The 19,517-nt window shown below is 53.6% G+C and overlaps 1 protein-coding gene across 1 annotated transcript in view; it reads left to right on the top strand.

Moving 5' to 3' along the window:
• ARHGEF10 (Rho guanine nucleotide exchange factor 10) overlaps positions 1 to 19,517 on the top strand; it is a gene marked incomplete at its 5' end in the record, with an annotated part of 88,723 nt that overhangs the window by 29,827 nt on the left and 39,379 nt on the right. Inside the window, 8 exon segments of the mRNA XM_082680255.1 lie at positions 1,752 to 1,915; positions 4,171 to 4,287; positions 7,002 to 7,116; positions 10,131 to 10,237; positions 14,134 to 14,211; positions 14,439 to 14,618; positions 16,316 to 16,432; positions 18,166 to 18,258. Coding sequence (XP_082536381.1) covers positions 1,752 to 1,915; positions 4,171 to 4,287; positions 7,002 to 7,116; positions 10,131 to 10,237; positions 14,134 to 14,211; positions 14,439 to 14,618; positions 16,316 to 16,432; positions 18,166 to 18,258 — 971 coding nt within the window.

The raw sequence follows: 19,517 nt of genomic DNA, 5'->3' as shown, positions 1-19,517 counted from the left end.
GGAAGTCATGGAGGAAGGAATTACTAAGAATTTTCCAGGATTACAGATGTAAGTTCCCGGGTTGTAGAAATACGAATTCAAAGCAGTTTGAGCATGAATCCGCCACGAGGCGTGTACAATTCCAACTGCCGAGCACAGCCCACTGTGCATATCTTAACAGCAGCAGGAGCGAGGGCGCAGTCACCCGGGAGGAACTGCAACTTCTCAGCAGGCTGGGACACAGCAGGGTAATGTTCCCCAAGTGCTGAAGAAAGCTCGGTTCCAGCCCGCATCTTCACATCCAGCCCAAGTCTTGTCCTTGAACAAGAGAGAAACGGGCAACCTCAGACACAGATTGGAGAGCTTCACCGCTCGTAGACCCTCGAGGAATAGTTCAAGGAAAAGGGTACTGAACCCCATAGAAGGCAGGAAAGAGTAGTGAGCAAGTGAACTGACCCTGAGGGTGTTAGCACAAACTTAGAGCCACTTTGCCCGAAAGGCGTGATGCAGAACACCCCAAATGAAATGTCAGGAAACCACGTCTGGCAGCATCTCAGCAAACAAGCCAAAGCCCATCCTAACCCTGGAGGTTTGTGTCCAGAGTTCAAGTATCTTTCAACATTGGCTGGTTCTTTAGATGTCATTTCCCACAGAACCAGGCGAATGACACAGACCATACGCTCATCCTGGTACACGCTTAGAAGGTACTTGGTACCATGCCTTCCAGTGTTAAAAACTCCTGACAGGAGGGAACTTTCCCAGCCTAATAGAGGACATGTTCTTAAAACCGACAGCAAACTGCGTGGATTCATTTATTCATCCCACAAATGCCTTGGACGCTGTCAGGTCCCCAGCACTGTTAGGGCCTCAGCTAACGGAGGCCTCCTCCCGAGATTCCTACATGACAGGAGACCCGTGCTTACCTTCGGCCCTCTTTCTACATAAACCAGGCAGGTCCTTAGAATAAGTGTGCTCCGGGGTAGTTATTTAAGTACCTGCTGCAAATAACGTGGAAACTAAAGGCAGGTTGCTGTAAAACCAAGTTTGAAATGCATTTTTGAGTAATTGATCCTCCCTGGTAGACCTTTCCCAGCTCAGATGGGCTGATCTGGGGTCTCAGAAACCAAACGGCAACAAAAGGTGGGCTGGCGGTGCCCCTGCCGAAGGTGATAGCTGTTCTGTTAGACCGGTGTGTCCCCTCTGCAGGCAGTGCCTTTGGCATTGTATCTGGCGGCGTAAACAGATGTGCTTTTCACTAATTCTAAGATGACTGATGTGATGAAGATATTTAAATACAGTAACAGGTTATAGGTACTCTGGGCTAGTTTTAGCACAAAAGCCAAAATTATAGTTGTTTGCAGTAAGCTTCACTTGCATTCATATTTGAATATCTCTATCGTCCATCTGTTTGTGATCTGTTAATCTGTCTGTGTGTCTAATCTGTTTCTATTCCATACATTTATCTAAAGAAAAATTTTCCTTTGTCAGAAGTTCTCTATGGGCAAGACATCATTTGGTATAATTGTGGTGGCTTCTCATAGACCAGTGGTCCTCAGGACGCGGATGGGGCTGGGGGGTTATCAGAGCTTTGTCACCCCACGCCCATCAGTCCAGCGCCTTTCTGGGGGCGGCCACACCTGAGGTTCCGTTCCTCCAAGCTTTTCCGAGGTACCAGCCCCCAACGATGTGGTCAGATGACGAACGTGCACAGACAGAACAAGAGCCAGTGAGGGTCTACGTTTTAAATTTCCTTTTGGCATTTATGCATTCAGATGAAATGATTTATGATGATGTTGAGAATGGAGATGAAGGTGGAAACAGCTCTCTGGAGTACGGGTGGAGTTCGAGCGAATTTGAGAGCTACGAGGAACAGAGCGACTCGGAGAGCAGAAACGGGGTCCCCCAGTCCTTCCTGCGCAGCGACCACAAAAAGCAAGTACGTGTCCAGTGTGTGTGCCTGAGAGATAAAACGTTCTCACGTGGACATGTGGACGGGACTATAAGATGTCATTTTCATTCACGTACTATTTTAAACTGTCGTTTTTTAAGCTGTTGTTACGTGCTTTGAGAAAAGCACTAGATGTTGGCAAAAGAGAAGACTCCCCTTAGTTCACGCAATAGAATCTCGGCAGGATGGGAAAATTAAATTTATATAAACCAAATCCCTCCAAAGGCCCTAAGCGAGTTCGCTATCTTGAATAACTTACGTAAATACGCATTCCCTGGATATTTGTGTTGTGTACACGTAATGCTGTCTGTGCCCAGCCCGCTGCATGGATGGAGCCTGGCCGGGTGGGACACAGCACAGCCCTGCTGTCCTTGACGGGATGTTTTGAACCTCAGTGTTCTCAACACAAACAGGAAGATATAAAAATAGAACATGTTACAAAAGGATGTTATAGGACGAGAGCAGCTGAGCTGCCCAGGAGCACCCTCAAAGGGAGGGAGTGTGTGTGTGTGAAGCTCCCGAGATGAGGGTCCAGGGAGGAGCTCCAGGTTGCAGGAGTGGATTCCAGGGCTGGAGGTTGTAGGGTGGGGACCTGAGAGAGGCCCTGCTGAGGGAGATCACCCCACTGAGGTGTCCGGTGTCCAGGGGTGACTGGCCACCCCGAATACTCTTGTCGTTGGGCGTTTTGGCTGTTGGTAAAAGGATGATTCCCACTGCCGTCCACGGTCACGTCAGCGCGCCATGGCCTTTCTGTGTGAGGTCTAGATGCAGGCCGCACGCTGGTGGAGGCTGTGGCTAGTGCCTCGTCATCACAGCAGAGTCGATAAGTCAGGGCAGGACCAATCAGTTACGCCTCCCCCTGCCTGCACCCCCGTGACCAGGCCGATGGGCCCCTGGACGTGGCCTCCACGTCGGTGCGGCTTACAGATTACTGCGGGCGCATAGGGTTCGCATAGTCTGTAATCTTGTCCTGAAACTCAAGAAGACTCTACCAGTTGGTGGTGGTCAACCCAGCTACTCAATATCATTAACGAGCTTTCCCCAGAACTTAGCTGTCTCTGTCACCAGAGTTATTACAGCTGAGACTTAACCAGCGAATGAAGCTACAGCTGTAATTTTAGACGGAGCTGGTAACTAAGGTGACACTTGGCTTGTTACGGCCGAGTCCAGCATTCCAGGTTTAAATGGGGATTTTAAATACGGCACCGGGGCCTGATTTCAGCAGGATGGGGCACCCAGTGGGGCCTTGGAGAGCGGTTAAAACGCTCGTAAATTTCGCCAGCAGGCCTGGCAGATGACGTGCAAACTGGGCTGGTCAGGCGATGGCCCCTGAGCCGTGGGCACGATTACTGAGTGGACACTCCGCCCTCTTGGCCGCCCAGCTGGACCTGTGTTCCCAGATGCACCACCAGCAATGCTGATAGAGGAGGCCGGGTGGCCCAGCAGCAGAGACGGTGGAGGGCCAGCCCCGGGCGGCCGTGCGTGCAGAGTCCTCACCAGGTCCAGCACGCGTCCGTCCTGTGGGGCAGCGTCCTGAGGGCAGTGCTAGGAGTACCAAGTTTCCTAGTTTAAAAAGTCGTATTTCAGAAGCTGCCAGGATGACACTGTAAGTCGTTTAAGACTCCCCTCATAGTCTCAGATTTTATAAAAAAAATCACTGAGGTGTCCTTGTCCGGGCTGACATGGGAAACACTCACTAAGGAGCAGGGGCCTCGGTTTGCCTATTGGAGACGTTTGTGATCACGTGAGGACTGAATTACAAGATTTCACCCCATCCCCGTGGGCTGCAGAGAAAGTTGTGTCAGTTTGGAGACTTAAAAATCTACGTGGTCGTCCCCAAATCGTTTCCCCCATCGATACAGTCTTGAATTCAAGCTTCTTTGCTTTGGCGCTGACACAGCGGAACAATGTTATATGTATTTCTACATTTTTGATCATTTTAATTTCACCAAAACGTAAAGGCGTGACGGTGTCCACATATTTCTGTGCATTTACTTTCTCTTGTTCAGCATAGAAGAGTCTCCAGCCTGGCTCACCTGGAGTCTGTCTTCTGATGATGTGTCTTCCTCACTCATGTGTTTATTTCTCGAGAGCCGGTGGGCTAGGAGGGGGGGCCCGGGGCAGTAGGACCTTGGTGTGTGGACATCACCCACCAGACGCTGCTCAAGCCCTTTCAATGTAAGATTGTCTCAAAGCACCGGAAAGAGCGTGTTGTGAAAAGCTTGTATCTCTTTGTACTGTAGCTTTCCCATGACCTAACCCGCTTAAAGGAGCACTATGAGAAAAAGATGAGACATTTGGTGGCAAACGCGGTGGGCGCGGTAGAGATTCAGCAGCTAAAGCACAAACATGAACTGAAGGTAGTGTGGTTCACGCTGAAAACGCTTCTGCAAAAAACAGACTGTCCTTTAACGAGAAAACTCAGCCCCAGAGCTGGCCAGTTCTGCCGGGGTGGTGGTTCTCACGGTGCGGTCCAGGGAACCCCAGGGCCACCCGGGCAGTGGCGAGTTCCTGTCAATTCCGGGGCATCCTTCGCCTCTGTCCCCCTCTGTCCCCCAACGTGTGGACGGAGGCCCCAGGGCGTGACCCACGCCTGCTGGGACGTGGGATCCGCCGTCTCCACGCCAGACGTGAGGCAGGTTCCCCCAAGTGCAAAACAATTGCACTTTTTTTGTTGTTTTGGAAAATGTAGTAATTTTTCATAAAACGTTACCTGAGACAAAATGTCATAGGTTAAATATTTTTTAAATGAATATTAATAAAAATATTCAACATTTTTCTCAATTTTAACTCCTTACGTAGCGTAACATAGATAAAGGCGGTAAACCAGAACCGTTTGGGCTGCTCGATGACTTTTCTGAGTGTGAAGGGCTCCTGAGACCACAAAGTTGAGAACTGCTGGGTGTGAGTGTCGTGGTGTCCACTGTTTGAGATGTTTTAAAAGGGCACTGTCAAGTAACCTTTCCTTCACTGGGATCTTCGTCCTGCTGACGTTTGTGATTTGTTCACACGTCTTGAAAGGCACTTACCTGAGGCAGGTGTTCACTCAGAAACATCTCTGGAACATCACGGCTCTGTTCCACGCTTTTCGGTGCAGGAGCGAAGCCCCCGGAATCATGGCATCTCCTCCGGCACAGCGTTGGGCTGGTTCCGTGCAGGAAACAGGCGGAGCCCCTGGGATGATCTGGAGGCCGGGGTGGGGGTGGTTCCAGGGAGCACAGGGCCGGGTGGTCCAGGCAGGGGTACGAGGCAGGCCAGCTCAGCAAAGAGAGGGGAATGTGCTCGATCAGACGGTGGCAGAGCGGCAAGGAGCAGGTAGGGTGACTCGTCTGGGGCCGGCTACGCGCTGCCGTCCTCTGCAGAAGCAGGGCCTGGCGTGTTGCTGCAGCTGTGCGACCCTGGGCGGCCGTTCCCTCCGCCCGGAACCTGGCACCTGTGTGGCTTCACCTGGAGCCGGGGCTCGGCCCCCTGCAGGCTCCCTGGCCATCTGTCTGTCCCTAATTCTCTGACTCCTTGGAGGGAGCATGGACAGCGTGTGCAGCCCGGGTCTGGGCGGCGGGATCTGGACGATGGGGGGGTAGGGAGCTAAGGAGGGGCGCACAGGCAGCGCGAGGCGCCAGCGGTGGCTGCGGAGAAGCGGGGACGGCGGGCGGCTATCCGGGGTCGTCAGCAGACGAAGCCGCGTTTGGATGAAGGGATACAGGAGTCGGAGCAGGCAGAGTGGCTTTGCCGCGTTTAACCTGGCGGGTAGGGCGGTGGTGAGTGGCTGGGCATCCGAGTCGGGGTCAGCCAGGCAGTGTGACTTGGATCTGGTGTCCATCGAGGTGGGTGGTGGGCCAGGGGCACATCCTCAGGGACACAGCCTAAGGCGCGGGGACAGCGAGGAATTGCAGAGTCGCTCGGGCTGGAGTTACGCGTGTCCGGCACCAGGCTGCAGGCTCCTCGAGTGGGAACCCCCCAGGGGCACAGCTCCCGAGTCCAGGGTGCACACTCAGCCCCCGAGAGCCCCTCAGCCGGCGCCGCTCTGCGCAAACGCGCAACCGGGCAGTGGCCCCGTAGAAAGGGCCGCCGGAGGGAGGCCAGGCGAAGCCCTGGAGCGGAGCGGGCGGGTGTTGAAGCCTCTCCCCTGGGGAGGATCGCAGGAGGGCGGGGAGGCCGGCACCTAGACAGACCCGAAGGGTGTTAGCTTGTGTCATAAGAGGCCATCTGGGTTTTCTCTAAAGGATCAGTCGCTCCGTACCCAATATCTCAGACGTTAGAGTCCTAAGGATAAGAAATGGGGGTGAAATGCCAAAGCACATCATTGGGGGCTTTTGGCCCTAACGGCCAGTCTAAGTGTTATGCCAGGAGCCTGGCTTGAGGGAACCAGGATGGACAAACTCCTCTGCGGGGGCCGGTGGTCTTTCCAACCCTTCAGTCTCCGCGGAGGAGGGGGTCTGCCGACCCCTCCCGCGGGCCGTCCCTCTGTCTGTATCCCGGCAGGTCTCTCCAGCTGGCCATTCCTGTGACCATCAGTACGAAGGGCCCGTGAGCCGCTGGACCGGCCTCCATGGGGAGCCCCGGGGAGGCTGGGGAGTGTCCAGCGGCTGAGCCGGCTGGCGGGTCTCCAGCCAGGGGCTCCACTGTTTCCTGCCATCTGTCCGTTGACCTTGGGCAAACTGTTCACACCTGTGGCCTCAGCTCTCCGCACTCGGCTTCTGCAAAGCCCTTTGCAAGTGTTTGTAATAAAAACGAAGACTGACTTAAACACAGCAGGAGACTTTTTTAAAACTATGTTAAGGAAGGGCTCTGTTTGTAAATTTGTTTTTCCTTCTTTTTTTTTAACCAGCAAAATAAAAACCAAACAGCCCCAAACCACACACACACACACACACACACACACACACACACACACACACACACACACACACACACACTTTCACAACAGCCAAGAAAGCTCTCCCAGACCAAAGAGCCAATTTCAGATGATGTTTCCAGAGCAAACTACTTGACAGTGTTCTTTTAAAATGGAGCAAAAGCAACAAGGAGGTTTTGCCAAGTCATCCCACCCTCACCCGGCCTCCCTTCCCCGCAGATGCAGAAGCTCGTGAAGGCCGCCAAGGAGGGCACCAAGGACGGCCTGGAGAAGACGAAGGCTGCGGTGAAGCGGGGCCGCTCCTTCATCAGGACCAAGTCCTTCGCCTCTGCAGGTCTGCGGGGCGCGGCCTCGGGGAGGCTGCCTGGGCTCGGGGCTGGCTCGGGGCAGTGAGGACTCCGGGGGCGGCAGGAGGTTGAGTGAATTCTCGCAGTGGGTGGATCTCGCCCCCCGCTTAACTGGCTCCTTCCAGCAGTCGGGTGATCGGGGGTCCCCCCGGGGGCTTGCTCTCCCTCCACAGAGCCCCTGGATTCTCAGCAGGGTCGTGGATAATAGAACACAGTCACGGGGGTGCGTTCACAGTGCCTGGGGCTCCTGGGCACGTTTCCTGCCCCTTCACGGCTGAGGCTGGGCACGGTGGGCTCTGAGTGGGGACGCAGGATCCTCTGTGCTGGTGAGAGGATTCCAGAATTCTCAGGTTTGTGAAACATTTCACTCAGGGGCAGGAGCCCGTGGCGCTTGTGTGTCAGAAAGATAGAGCCTGTCTGCGTGTGTTCACGTCGGCAGCAAGCTCAGGGCGCGGGTTCTCCAGCGTCTGAGCATGTCTGTGCGCTGGTGTGGTACGAGGTACCCGGCTGTGCGGGCAGCTGAGGGTTTACGTGCGGAATGACCGTCCTGACTCTCACTTGGTCCTTCAGAAGCACGTTTCTGTGTTGCCACTACGCCCTTCTGATGGGCAAAGCGGGTGCCGGCTCAGTGCAGGTTGCTGATAACCGGGCAGGGAGAGGACGTTAAGGTCACGTGTTTCCCCTGCGAATGGCCCGGGAAGACTGTAATTGGCCGTAAAGCCACCTGGGCCTTTAAAGAAGGTGTGATCCTCACGGAGCCCCCAGCCTCTTCACGTAGGATGGAGAGTGTGTCAGGGGCTGAGACAGGGATGGGGATTTTGATAGAGTGTGCTCCCCGGTGGGGAGCTGGCTGCGGGGCAGGTGCCCCAGAGGGGGCCCTTCGTGGGAGGGCACACAGGCAGAGCCCCACAGGTGCAGAGGTTGGGGTTAGGGGCCCCGGAGTCTGGGGGCTGCTCAGAAATGCCGACTCGGGCCCACCCGAGACCCCTGGACCAGGATCGCAAGGGAACAGGGTCCAGGTGCACGGGGCAGGCCGGAAGGCAGCTCCAGGGGGAGAGTGACTAGAGTATCACAGGATCGTCCCTGGTTTGGGGGGAGGGGGGCCCATTACACACACCCCTGAACCCTGCGGCCTTAGCTTCCTGAGCTGTCAGGTGGGAAGCCCGGGCTAAAGTTTTGGCTCTTAGCCCTGGAGTTCACAGCGGGGAACCGGGAGCTCTTACAAATAGCGGTGCCAGGCCTCCACCCCCAGGCCGTCAGTGGACCTCTGAGGGAGACGTCCGCACACTGGAATGTTGTGTTTTTTAAAGACTATTTGTTTTTAGAGCAGTTTTAGGTTCACGGCAAAACTGAATGAAAAGTACAGAGATTTCCCATAAACCCGTAGCCCCACTCAGGCACAGCCTCCCTCCCCACTGTCACCATCCCCACCAAGTGGTCCATGTGTTACAATCGTGGACCTACACTGTCACGTCACCATCACCCAGAGTCCATGGTTCACATCAGGTCTCACTCTTGCTGTTGTACATTCTGTGGGTTTGGACAAACGAATAAGGAAACATACCTATCATTATAGCATCATAGAGAGTAGTTTCGCTGCCCTAAAAATCCTCTGTTCCTCCTTCCCTCCCCCCAGACCTTGGCAACCACTGATCCTTTTACTGCTTCCATAGTTTTACCTTTTCTAGTTGGACCCATACAGCCTGTAGTCTTTTCAAATTGGCTTCTTTCACTTAGTGATATGCATTTAAGGTTCCTTCGTGTCTTTTCATGGCTTGGTAGCTCCTTTCTTTTTAGCTGAGTAACATCCATGGTCCAGATGGACCACAGTTTATTTTATCCACTCACCTACGGAAGGACATCTTCGTTGCTTTCAAAGTTTTGGCGATTGTGAATACAGCTGCTCTAAACATCCGTGTGCAGGTTTTAGTGTGGTTATAAGTTTTGGGCTCCTTTGGGTGAACACCAAGGAGCATGACTGCTGGGTCATGTGATAAGAGGATGATTAGTTTTATAAGAAAGCACTAAACTGTCTCCCGAAGTGGCTGCGCCATCCTGCATCCCCACCAGCACTTGGTGTAGTCACTGCTCTGGAGTTTGGCCGTTCCAATAGGTGTATAGACACTATAGGTTCCTTAAAGCTCTTCTGACAGTTCTTCTGTGCAGCTAGGGTTTTGTATCTTTGAATTAGATCATCTCCAGGTTCCTATTACCTAAAATTTCCTGTGCTTTTCTGGTTTCTAGCTGTTTTGTGAATTCTTTTTTTTTTTTTTTTTTTTTTTGCGGTACACGGGCCCCTCACTGTTGTGGCCTCTCCCGTTGTGGAGCACAGGCTCCGGATGCGCAGGCTCAGCGGCCATGGCTCACGGGCCCAGCCGCTCCACGGCATGTGGGATCTTCCTAGACCCGGGCACGAACCCGTGTCCCCTGCATCAGCAGGCGGACTCCCAACCACTGCGCCACCAGGGAAGCCCCATTGTGAATTCTTTAGATTACGTAGCTGCATCTAAGTTTTTAGAAATGAATTTAATTTTGGTCTAGAATTTTTGATCTTGGGGAAGTTGTGCTTTTTACAGACTTCTAGTGAGAAAGGGAGAAAGTCAGGAAGTTACTAAGTCTCCCTTCGTTTTCCCTGACTATTGAGTGTTGGTTCTTAGTCATTCACAGCTGCTTTTCTTTGTTTCTGACTTTGATATGTCATAGATTAAGACATTGAAATATGTATTTCTACTCTGCCATCTAGGTGTTCAAATGACACCTCGGCTTTTTGAAGTTAGACTTCAAGTATTGAAAGTCTCAAATATCAACAAACACCACATTCCTCTTGGGGGAAGGATGTTTTCTTGGGTTTGTTAAAACTTCACTTTACTCATTGCTGGGCGGAAAGGAGTCGTAGAACTGAGGTGTCTGCCCAGGGCGTTGCTTTGACAGCCAGCTTGACTGCGCTGTGATGTTATATCCTGTTTCAGTGTGAAACTAGCACATTCTGTCTTCCTTTAAGACCACAGACCCTGTCTTGAAGAGGAACAGAACTTGTTCATTGACGTGGACTGCAAGCATCCAGAAGCCGTCCTCACCCCAATGCCCGAAGGCTTGTCTCAGCAGCAGGTAGGATGCGCAGGGCGGATGCCCCCGTGCTTACGCCAGGACGGCTGTGCTGGCTGGGAATTACCTGCTGGCACAGACTCCCAGCCCTTCCAGCCACCTGGGCTCGTCCACTGGCCTCTCCTTGCCCAGCAAGGAAGGGGTTAACCCAGCAGCGAGCCTACATATTTTGAGTATCAGCCCCAGTGTAATTGTAAAACTGCGTGGAATATCTGCATTCTTTGTGAGGGTCATTTATACTCATTCACACTGATGGGACATCTCCACAGAGGGACTAGATGTGACTGTGTAAAGTGTGTGTGTGTGTACATAGTGCCTGAGTCTGAGATTAAAAGATAGATTTCCAGCAGCTCACGAAGTTAGCCGAATATCGATGAATTTCTTCATCTCTGAAAATACTGTAGGTAGCAGAGGGAAGATATTCCGTGGTTTCCATTTGATTATCTTTGGGTAAAAGGAAAGGAAAGCTTCGGAAACAAGGGCGTCAGAGACAAGGGCGTACCACAGAGTTGGGGGCACTGAGCGGAGGAGTTGATGGTTTTGGGTGGGGTGTGATTTGAGTTTTTCCCACGTGGGCAGCCTGATGCAGGTCGTGGAGACTGAGAGAGATGACAGATGTTGTAAATAGATGATGTAGGTAGATAGACGTAGGTGGGTGATAGGTATACAAGGTGGTTGATAGATGCATGCATCATACACACGACACACATGCACAGATGTGGTGTGCAGACAGAACCACATAAAAATCCTCTGTGGCAGGTTCAGGGTCTGGTAAAGATGACAAGCTGCATTGCAAAGGCTGCCGAGGGGCTGTTAGCCGTAGGTCAGGCTGGAGGAGGAAGCTGGCTCTTGGTTGGGTTGCAGGGGGCAGCAGAGCGGGTTGAAGGTGCTAGTGAAGTGTCTGGTGTGTGGGTGCTGGGCTGTGAGAGGCCGGGCTCGTGTGCTCAGGAGGGGACACGTCAGGCAGGTGTGAAGGTCACCCCCCTCATTCTTGCATGCCCCCTGTGGAGCACATTCACAGGAGGACACCCAGGCCCAGAGGGGCCTTGTGGTCAGGTGGCATTGGGCGACGGGCAGGTCCGGGTCCGGTGCCCCCCTGGACCCCGCGTCCTCAGCTCCCTCGTGCTCCTGGGGTTGAAATGTGGCCGCGTTGCTGGCAGCGACGTGCCGACGGTTTTTGCAGGAGCAGAGAGGCTGCTCTTCGCTGCCCCCCTGCTCGCTGCCCAAGTTCCTGGCTCACCTACCTCATTTTAGCCTCACGAGTCTGAAAAAGGGCACTGATTGCTCAAAAATACTCTCGATGTTTCTGGGAGGCCTCCCCTGGGGCTCCGTGACTTGGGTCCTCTTCCCGGACGGTGTGGGGGTCACGTGGTTGGGAGGCTCACGGAGCCTCCCCAGGGGGGCCCGCGGGGGAGGGACTGTGGCCGCCGTGCAGACGCATGTAGGTGCGGGGCGTCCCCGGCCAGGCCGCGACTTGGCGACAGCAGGGCCATGTGGGTCGGCCAGGGGACGGGGGACAAGGGAGTTTCGAGCCCGCAGGATCTCAACAGACACACACACCTGCCAGTCAGTTTTGTCCCCCGGAGGGCCGGGTGGTGACAACGAGGACGGGTCCCTGGTGCAGAAAGGGCACCTCTGTAGGCGCCCCCCACCCCGGCCCAGTTCCCACCCCGGGCTCTGCACTGGGGCAGGGGAAGCTCCCGCCAGGCCGCTCACTTGTTCCACCAGCGCTGTCCTCCTTCCCTTGAAACGGGGACATGGCGTCTGCGGTGTCTTCCTCGTGGCCCCACAAGACAGTGACGCGACGCGTGTGGTGGCCCTCGGCTGAAGGCGCCATGCCAGGCGCACGACGGCCAGAGAGGGTTTGTGTTTTGGTTTCTGCGCCGCTCCCCGCAGGCTCCCTTCTTACCCCCTGGTTCACAGAGGTTGCTTTCCCCACTGGTTACTGCTTGTTCTCTGGGGAGTTTTCCATTAAAAGATTAAACCCGATGTCAGTGCTCTTTGAATTTTTTCTTCCAAAGTTGAAATAAAGTAACATATCTGTTAGGAAGAATGCTGCATGTGAAGCGTTCTTTACATGCCCAGTTTGGTGGGAGGAAAGCCTTTATTTCCTGGGTTGTCATTTACTTGAAAGGTGGCACTGAAGCTGAAGGATGAGGCCAGCATCCTCTGCCGTCCAGCCTCTGATCCAGGGTCCAGGCATAGGGAGGGGCTGCTGTCCTCCTCCTCCTCCTCCTCCTCATCTCCGCCCCTCCCCTTTACCCCTCCCCTCCCCTCCCCTTTACCCCCTCCTCCTCCTCCCCCCCCCCTTTTACCCCCTCCTTATCCTCTTCCTCTCCCCCCCTCCCCCTCTCCCCTCCCCCCTTTACACCCTCCTTCTCCTCCTCCATTGCTCTAATCACCTCTTGGCCCAGGCACATCTCCCGTGGGTCCCCGTGGCCTCGTAGGATCTCAGTCCAGGGCTGAGATCTCCCTGCAGCCTCGGGGTCAGGGTCCCGGGAAGCCTGAGGCCTGGGGACCCGTGTTGGCTGTGCTGTCCACGCACTGAGTTTAACTGAGGGGCTGACCTGACCTGCGGGAGCCCTGGGATCTGGGGGAGATTTGGGGTTTTATTTTGTATTTTTCAGTAATACCAGTTCCAGGTCCTTTGACCTGATACATTAGTGTCATCTCAGGACTTAAAAAAACATATTTAATTCCTAGGTGAGACCCCCCCCCGCCCAAATCCTGAAATATCCTGACCCCAGAGTTGAGACAGTGTGTGGGAATCTGAATTTTGGGAGAAGGCTGGTCCACATTTGACCATCCGCAGTTTGGGGGTGTCTGGGTCGTGGGGTGCCACCCTCGTTTCAGAGGGAGGGGTCATCGCTGCGGCTGCGTGTGCTTGTGCTTTAATTCCAGACTCATCTGCCTTTTACACACATCACTTTCTTCCTTAAGTGTCCTTGAAGGTTGCTTTTTGCCTTCGTTTTGTGAAGGAGCAGCCCTTTCGTAAGGAGAGGAGTCGCTCCCTTGTGGATGTCGGTGACTCGACAAGAGGCGCGCCCCCGGAGGATGTGCCTTCTGCCGCCAGGTGGCGTCGCGGTTCCTGGGATGGGGCTGCCGGGGGTGGGGTTAGGAGCAGCCTTGTCCTTTCTATGCTCCACTTGCCATTTATTGGCAAAAACAACTTTGCAAATGGTGTGTAAACTGGACAAAAGTGCCCAGTGTCGTCATTGGCCTTAAACAGGCATCTTACAGCCAGAAACTTGTGCTTGTGTGTCCTCCAGTCATGAAAACAAATCCCAAAGTGATGTCACTGTTTGAAATGCAGGCATCTCAGGTCTGGAGGAGTTTTTGCACCTGGAACTGACGTTGGTAATTTACTCTCTGCGTTCCTAGCCTTGTAGGCTTCGAATGGCCTCAAAACAAAACTATACTCCACCTTCCAAAAGTTTTTTTTTTTTTTAAAAAACTTTGGAATAATGATTTTAGATGTGTTGGTAATAGCATTCTTTGAGTCAAGACTGGAAGGTTTTTTTTCTATGCTTAATGTATACATGAAATACCATGTCATTCCATACTCGGCACATAAAATACAACCCGTTAATTCAGTTCATTATTGTTGGATGAGTAAATGAAATTGTTGTTAATGCCGTGATTTAATTGTGTTACTGTAGTTGTGGTTTATGATTTGAGGTTTACAAATAACAGAATTGTAGTGATGGGGAACCACCGTTTTGTGCCCATAGTGGTAGGTAGTTAATGCACTAATATATTTTAAGGCCTTGGGAGTTTTCATTTATGTACTGTCTTGAAAACAAAAAACTTTTTTGTCCACAAGCCTCAACAGAAGTCACATTTATCTGTTGTGTTTTCTGAGGCAGGTTTTGACTGTTGTCTTTTCAAATTCTCAACAGGTCGTAAGAAGATACATTCTGGGCTCGGTTGTTGACAGTGAGAAGAGCTACGTGGATGCCCTCAAGAGGATTCTGGAGGTATCTAAACGCCACGTTGTATAACGGATATGTTTCGTGAACCTGTGAATTATAAAATACTCAAATTGGCAAAATTCTTAAAAGAATCTGAGAATTGTGTCTGTGTATTGACATCAAAGGTCGCCTGGTCTGTTGGGGCACAAACGTAGCTGCACAGGTGAGTTTCTCCGCGTTCTTTCATGAACCCTGAGAAAAGCCTGGGCCGTCCTTGTGCATTTCTGCCTCAGCAATACGAGAAGCCGCTGTCTGAGATGGAGCCCAAGATCCTGAGCGAGAGGAAGCTGAAGACGGTCTTCTACCGGGTCAAGGAGGTCCTGCAGTGCCACTGCATGTTCCAGATCGCGCTGGCCAGCCGCGTGGCCGAGTGGGACTCGGTGGAGATGATCGGAGACGTCTTCGTGGCCTCGGTAACCGAGCCGGCGTGCCCAGAGGGTCTGCGGGGCTCCCCTGGGCTCAGGGCCCCTCCCTTCTCCCACGGATGCCTCAGGGTGGGTGTCCTGCCGGCCTGAGCCCAGCTGCACCCCACAGCGCCCCGGCTGACCCTGCGGAGCTCTCCGCGGGGGCCGGTCTGAGGTCGGGAAGCTGAGCACGCGTGTGCGCCCAGGGGAAGGATGTAGAGAGAAACGTCCAGAGGCTCCGGTGGAGCTGCCCCTGGAACACTTCAGACTACACACCGTCCAGCTTGGGAGGCATCACAGGCACCTTGATGATGTCTTCATCGCCGAGTCAGGGCCCTGCTTGTGAACGGTTTTGTGGGGTTGTCGGCGTTAAGCCCTCACAGGGTCTCACCCCTCCTGGGAACTGCCTTGTGGGAAGATACCCACCTGTTTCCCTCAGCCCTGTGCTCCCTGACCTGGTGTCCCGTTGTGCGGGTGCAGCCTCCGGGCCCCGCGGTGACACAGGACGCGAGGCGACACGAGCTGGTCCCACAGCTGCGCTGACCTTTCCCAGCAGGAGCCGCCGCAGCCCTGAGCTCCAGCGCTGGGTGGCTCCGAGCCCTTTATCTTCGGCCCGTTTGTGAATCGTCCACCCTGCGGACTGGCTAGTTTTCTATCTAGAGGTAGCAGAGGGATTCTGAAGTTGATTGAGGACAGCACTGTCAAGAGACAAGAGCTTGAAAGAATTTTAAGTGTCCGTATACTTAGAGGAGTGCTGTAATGTGATACGTGAAACCTTTTTTCTATATATTCTGTGCGTGTGCTTAATGAGGTGTATAAAGTATGCTTTGAACGTAACGTGGAAAGAGAGTTCTTACTAAAATGAATTTGCATAACCCCCTTCAGTGATCTTTATGAAAAACAAAGAAGAGATATCGGACATTTACTTTTTTATTGCATTTCTGCCTATTTTATATATTAGTTTCAACTCTTAGTCTGTCCTTCTTAAAATGTTTACCTTGGGAACATTTTTTTAATGTAGAAGAAAATCTTTTTTAAAAATATATAATTTAGATGAAAGCATTTCTTCTCTAAGTGGCCCCACATCTACTTATGGGACTCGCTGTCTGTCCTCAAGAATATGTGGGATCTTAGAAGCATAAAAGGGAGTGAGGCCAATGTCTCTGCCTCTGGAGACCTTTGCGCTTCTGGGAAAATTGGGCAGTGGACCTATGTGGCGTTGCCCCTCAGCCTGGGGAAACAGGTGTGGTCAGCTGTCCTCCCCTGGGCATCTCAAGGGGATGGTTAGGTCAGGATGCTGGGACGTCCACATGCTGAGGTGCAGGACATTCTGTCCTGGAGGTGAAATCCACAAAGTGCCAGTCAGCAGGAATTTAAAGGAGGATGTCTGTAAACACCATCTTTATACGACTGTAGACTGTAGTCAGGAACATTTCTTAACTGAAACCCAAACTTGCCACAGTTTTGAGCAGGGCAGCCTTAAAGACCATTGGCAAATAAGATCAACCAGCCATTGAAAAAACCCTAGCAAGTCTGCTTAAGAAAACAATGATCACACACAGTCATAATGAAGTTTATCCTATGAAAACATCACGGTGACCAAGCGGTTATCGTCAGCACGGGTTCCGGCCTTTTATTGTGAGCTTGGAGAGGAAGCAGTTGGATTCTGCATTACTGACATTTCTCAATTTCCTCTTGTATTGCAGTTTTCTAAGTCCATGGTGCTGGATGCTTACAGTGAATATGTGAATAATTTTAGCACAGCTGTGGCAATCCTTAAGAAAACGTGTGCTACAAAACCTGCTTTTCTTGAATTTTTAAAGGTAGGCACTTAAACATTTTTTTGTGTGTTTTATCACCCTCTGATAACAGCTTTGATGTCAAGATACTTTGTAGTGAAATTTCACCAAACCTTCCCTCTAAATGTATCATGTTATTTATTGTGAAGATTTTAGCACCAGCAGGACCCTAGGTGTTGGATCAGGGCTGGAAAGGATGATGAAGTTTCTAGTGACAGCATAGCTCTTTGAAAATAACCTTCATTTGCACATCCTTAGACATATGTGGATAGATGGGAGGGGTCAGGAAGTGGAGATCAGACCCCAAACCAAGCGGCCAGCTGTTGCTCAGCACAGCGTTAGGGGTAACAGAAGGGGGCTTTGGAGTCGGTCGGGGGCTCCGTGGCTTCTTTGGGTCAGGCAGTGAGCAGACCCCCTAAAGATGAGCCCCCGCGGTGGGTAGGGGGGCTGCATGGTCCGCTCCTCCTCTGACATCGGGTGTCGATGGGTGACATTGAATCAGCGAGGCTGGGACGTAAACATGCCCAGAGGGCTCTCTGCCCGTGGAACCAGGATAAAGTTCCCCTTCAGATACTGAGTCCCGGGGCCGGGCCGGGGCCAGAGTCTCATCTGCCTGAGGCTCCAGTTTGCATTATGACCTGGGACCAAAGCCTGTTCCTGTTACGTGAACTGTGTTCTTGGAAGGTTCTGCCACCTGCACAGTGAACCCTGGGGGGTGTCCTCGCCCAGGGTGAAGACTTATTTAGGCTGAGCTATACCCCCTCCCTCTCATGTGATATGGTGGTTCCCACTGAGGCAGGACCCGGGTGGAGGTGGCCCGTCCTTAGATCGACCCCACTCTGGAAAGCTGCGGTCGGCACTCTGGCCTTCCCCTGTCACAGCAGGAGAAAGGAAACACGGGACGACCTAAAGTATACTTTTTCTGAGGAGTTTGTTGTGGTCCTGCTGGTGCCGACAGTAGCTGACAGGAGGCCACCGCAGCCCCACCGTCAGGCCGCCAGCCCCCGGCGGCCTAGGAAGGCAGGCCATCCAGTCCCCTGTCCTACCCCAGGCGCCTGGTGTCCACGAGGTCAAGCCGGGCTCTGGGCTCCGCACCGCGTGGCCCCTCAGCTGGAGAGAGCTGGGGACTCCTCCCCAGTTTGTAAATGGTCAGCCTGGGGTGTCCCCTCCTGCCAGAGAAGCCTCTCCTGCGGAGGGAAGGGGGCGCCTGGCCCTGGACTCCCTCCCCCCCCCGGCCTCCCTTGGGGAGACTTGCCAGGACACGGACACGCCCCAGCCACACCCCGAATCTCCACGGCAGAGCGAGGGCTGAAGTGGGGAGGTTTGTCCCAATGCAGGACACGCCGCGGCAGCCGCAGGGACTGTGCCCCAGGTGCAGGGCGGGTGCCTTTAGAGGCCCGTGCTACTCCAACTTGGGATTCTGTCACTTTCTTCTTCTTTCTTCTTTTTTTTTTTTTGGAGCTGCACTTTGTTGTGATTGTAGAATCTTAGAAACTAGTTTGACTCTTAGAGTATTGAAATCAGCTCATAAATGGCTCTTAAAACATCAAATAAAAACATTGAAGCTTTCAGTTCAGAAACCAGCCCGGGCTCGCCGCAGCCTGAATGACGTCAGCGTGCACTGGCGGTGTGTGAGGTGTAGAAGGTGTTTGGAGCAGGTTTGGAGGCAGCCTCTCCGTAGAGGGGAGCAGGGGCGAGCTCCCCCCGGGGCGGCGTCCAGGCGGGAGCCGCGAGTGCCGGCCCTTTGTCCCCCGCAGCAGTGCCAGGAGGCCAGCCCCGACCGCGTCACGCTGCACAGCCTGATGATGAAGCCCATCCAGAGGTTCCCGCAGTTCATCCTCCTGCTCCAGGTGAGGCCTCCTGCGCGATCCGGCCAGTGGTCCCGTCGTGCCGTCGTCCGTCCCTCCGTGTCCAAGCGTCTCCTCGTGGAGACGGCAGGCTCTCAGCTTTCCCCGCTCCCAGGTTGCTTACATCAGGGCAGGGCCAGGGGCGGCGAGACCCCAGCCTGCAGCTGCCGGTCCCTCTGGCCCCCACCCGTGCTGAGCTCCTCTCCTGGGCCCGTCGGGACCCCCCCTCGTCAGCATAGACTCTGGGGGGGTGAGAGGGACTTGTTATGAACACCACATGCCCCTCCCCCCATCCCTCAGGAAATTCCGAGGGCTGTAGGGGCCCCGGGCCAGGGACCTGAACGGGGGCAAAGCCGAGTGAGTTTTCATTAACCACACGCGCTCGTGCCCTGGGGGAGGCGGGCTGGTCACCAGGCAGGTAGACACAAGATGTCCAGGGTCCTGCTCTGGGGTCAGGTGTGTGCCCAGTGGGGAGGGGCAGGCCCAGAAAGCTGCCGGTCAGCCGCAGAGCCGACCCGCTGCTTGGAGAGCGGGAGCTGCGCAGAGAGATTTCCCAGATACTCCGACCGTACGTTTTTTTAGACTAAGAGTTCTCAGTTAGGTACGTGCGTTGATCTAAAGAGTAGAGCTGGCTTTGAGTGCAGACATAAAGCATCGTCGGATCAGGAAGGCCTTGCCCTGCCGTGTGACGTGCTGTCAGGCCCCCAAGACCTGGGACCGTGCGCCTTGCGGGCTCAGGGCTCACCCTCCTTAGATGAGCGTCAGGGCGTTTGAATCGGTTATTTCTGAGGAGGGTCTGCAGTGGCCTCCGCCTCTTCCGGTTTCTCAGTGAACACTCAGCTCGTTTCTAGAGTTAAATCAGGCGACTTGTTGGCTTCCCTAGTCATTAAAAGTGATGAAAGATGAACCGTGAAACCATCCCCAGGGACAGGGAGGGTGCGTCAAAGGCCTTGAGGCCTCGCTGGGCCCGCCCGTCACACGGTTCCAAATTTTAAAAATTGGTTCTTGTAAGAAGTTTGCTCTTTCCTTTTATTTTTATTTTTACTTCCCTCTAAATGTTTCAGTTTGCTGAGCAGAAACAGATGAAAATTCTTAAAGTCCGAATCCAGTTACGATAGACTCCAGGGTTTTGGTTTAAGCACACGTCCTCGTGGACAGACGCGGCCCCTGGGCCTGGCCCTTCCCGGGTCCCTTAGAGCTTCCTGTACGGCTCGTCCCCTCCCACGCCCCCGACCCTCCAGGGCAGGAAACAGCCTTCACCC

The sequence above is a fragment of the Grampus griseus genome (assembly GCF_964374135.1).
Source record: "Grampus griseus genome assembly, chromosome: 21".
Taxonomy (NCBI): Eukaryota; Metazoa; Chordata; class Mammalia; order Artiodactyla; family Delphinidae; genus Grampus; species Grampus griseus.
The sequence above is the reverse complement of the archived record's forward strand: the minus strand, read 5'-3'. Positions and strand labels throughout refer to the sequence as shown.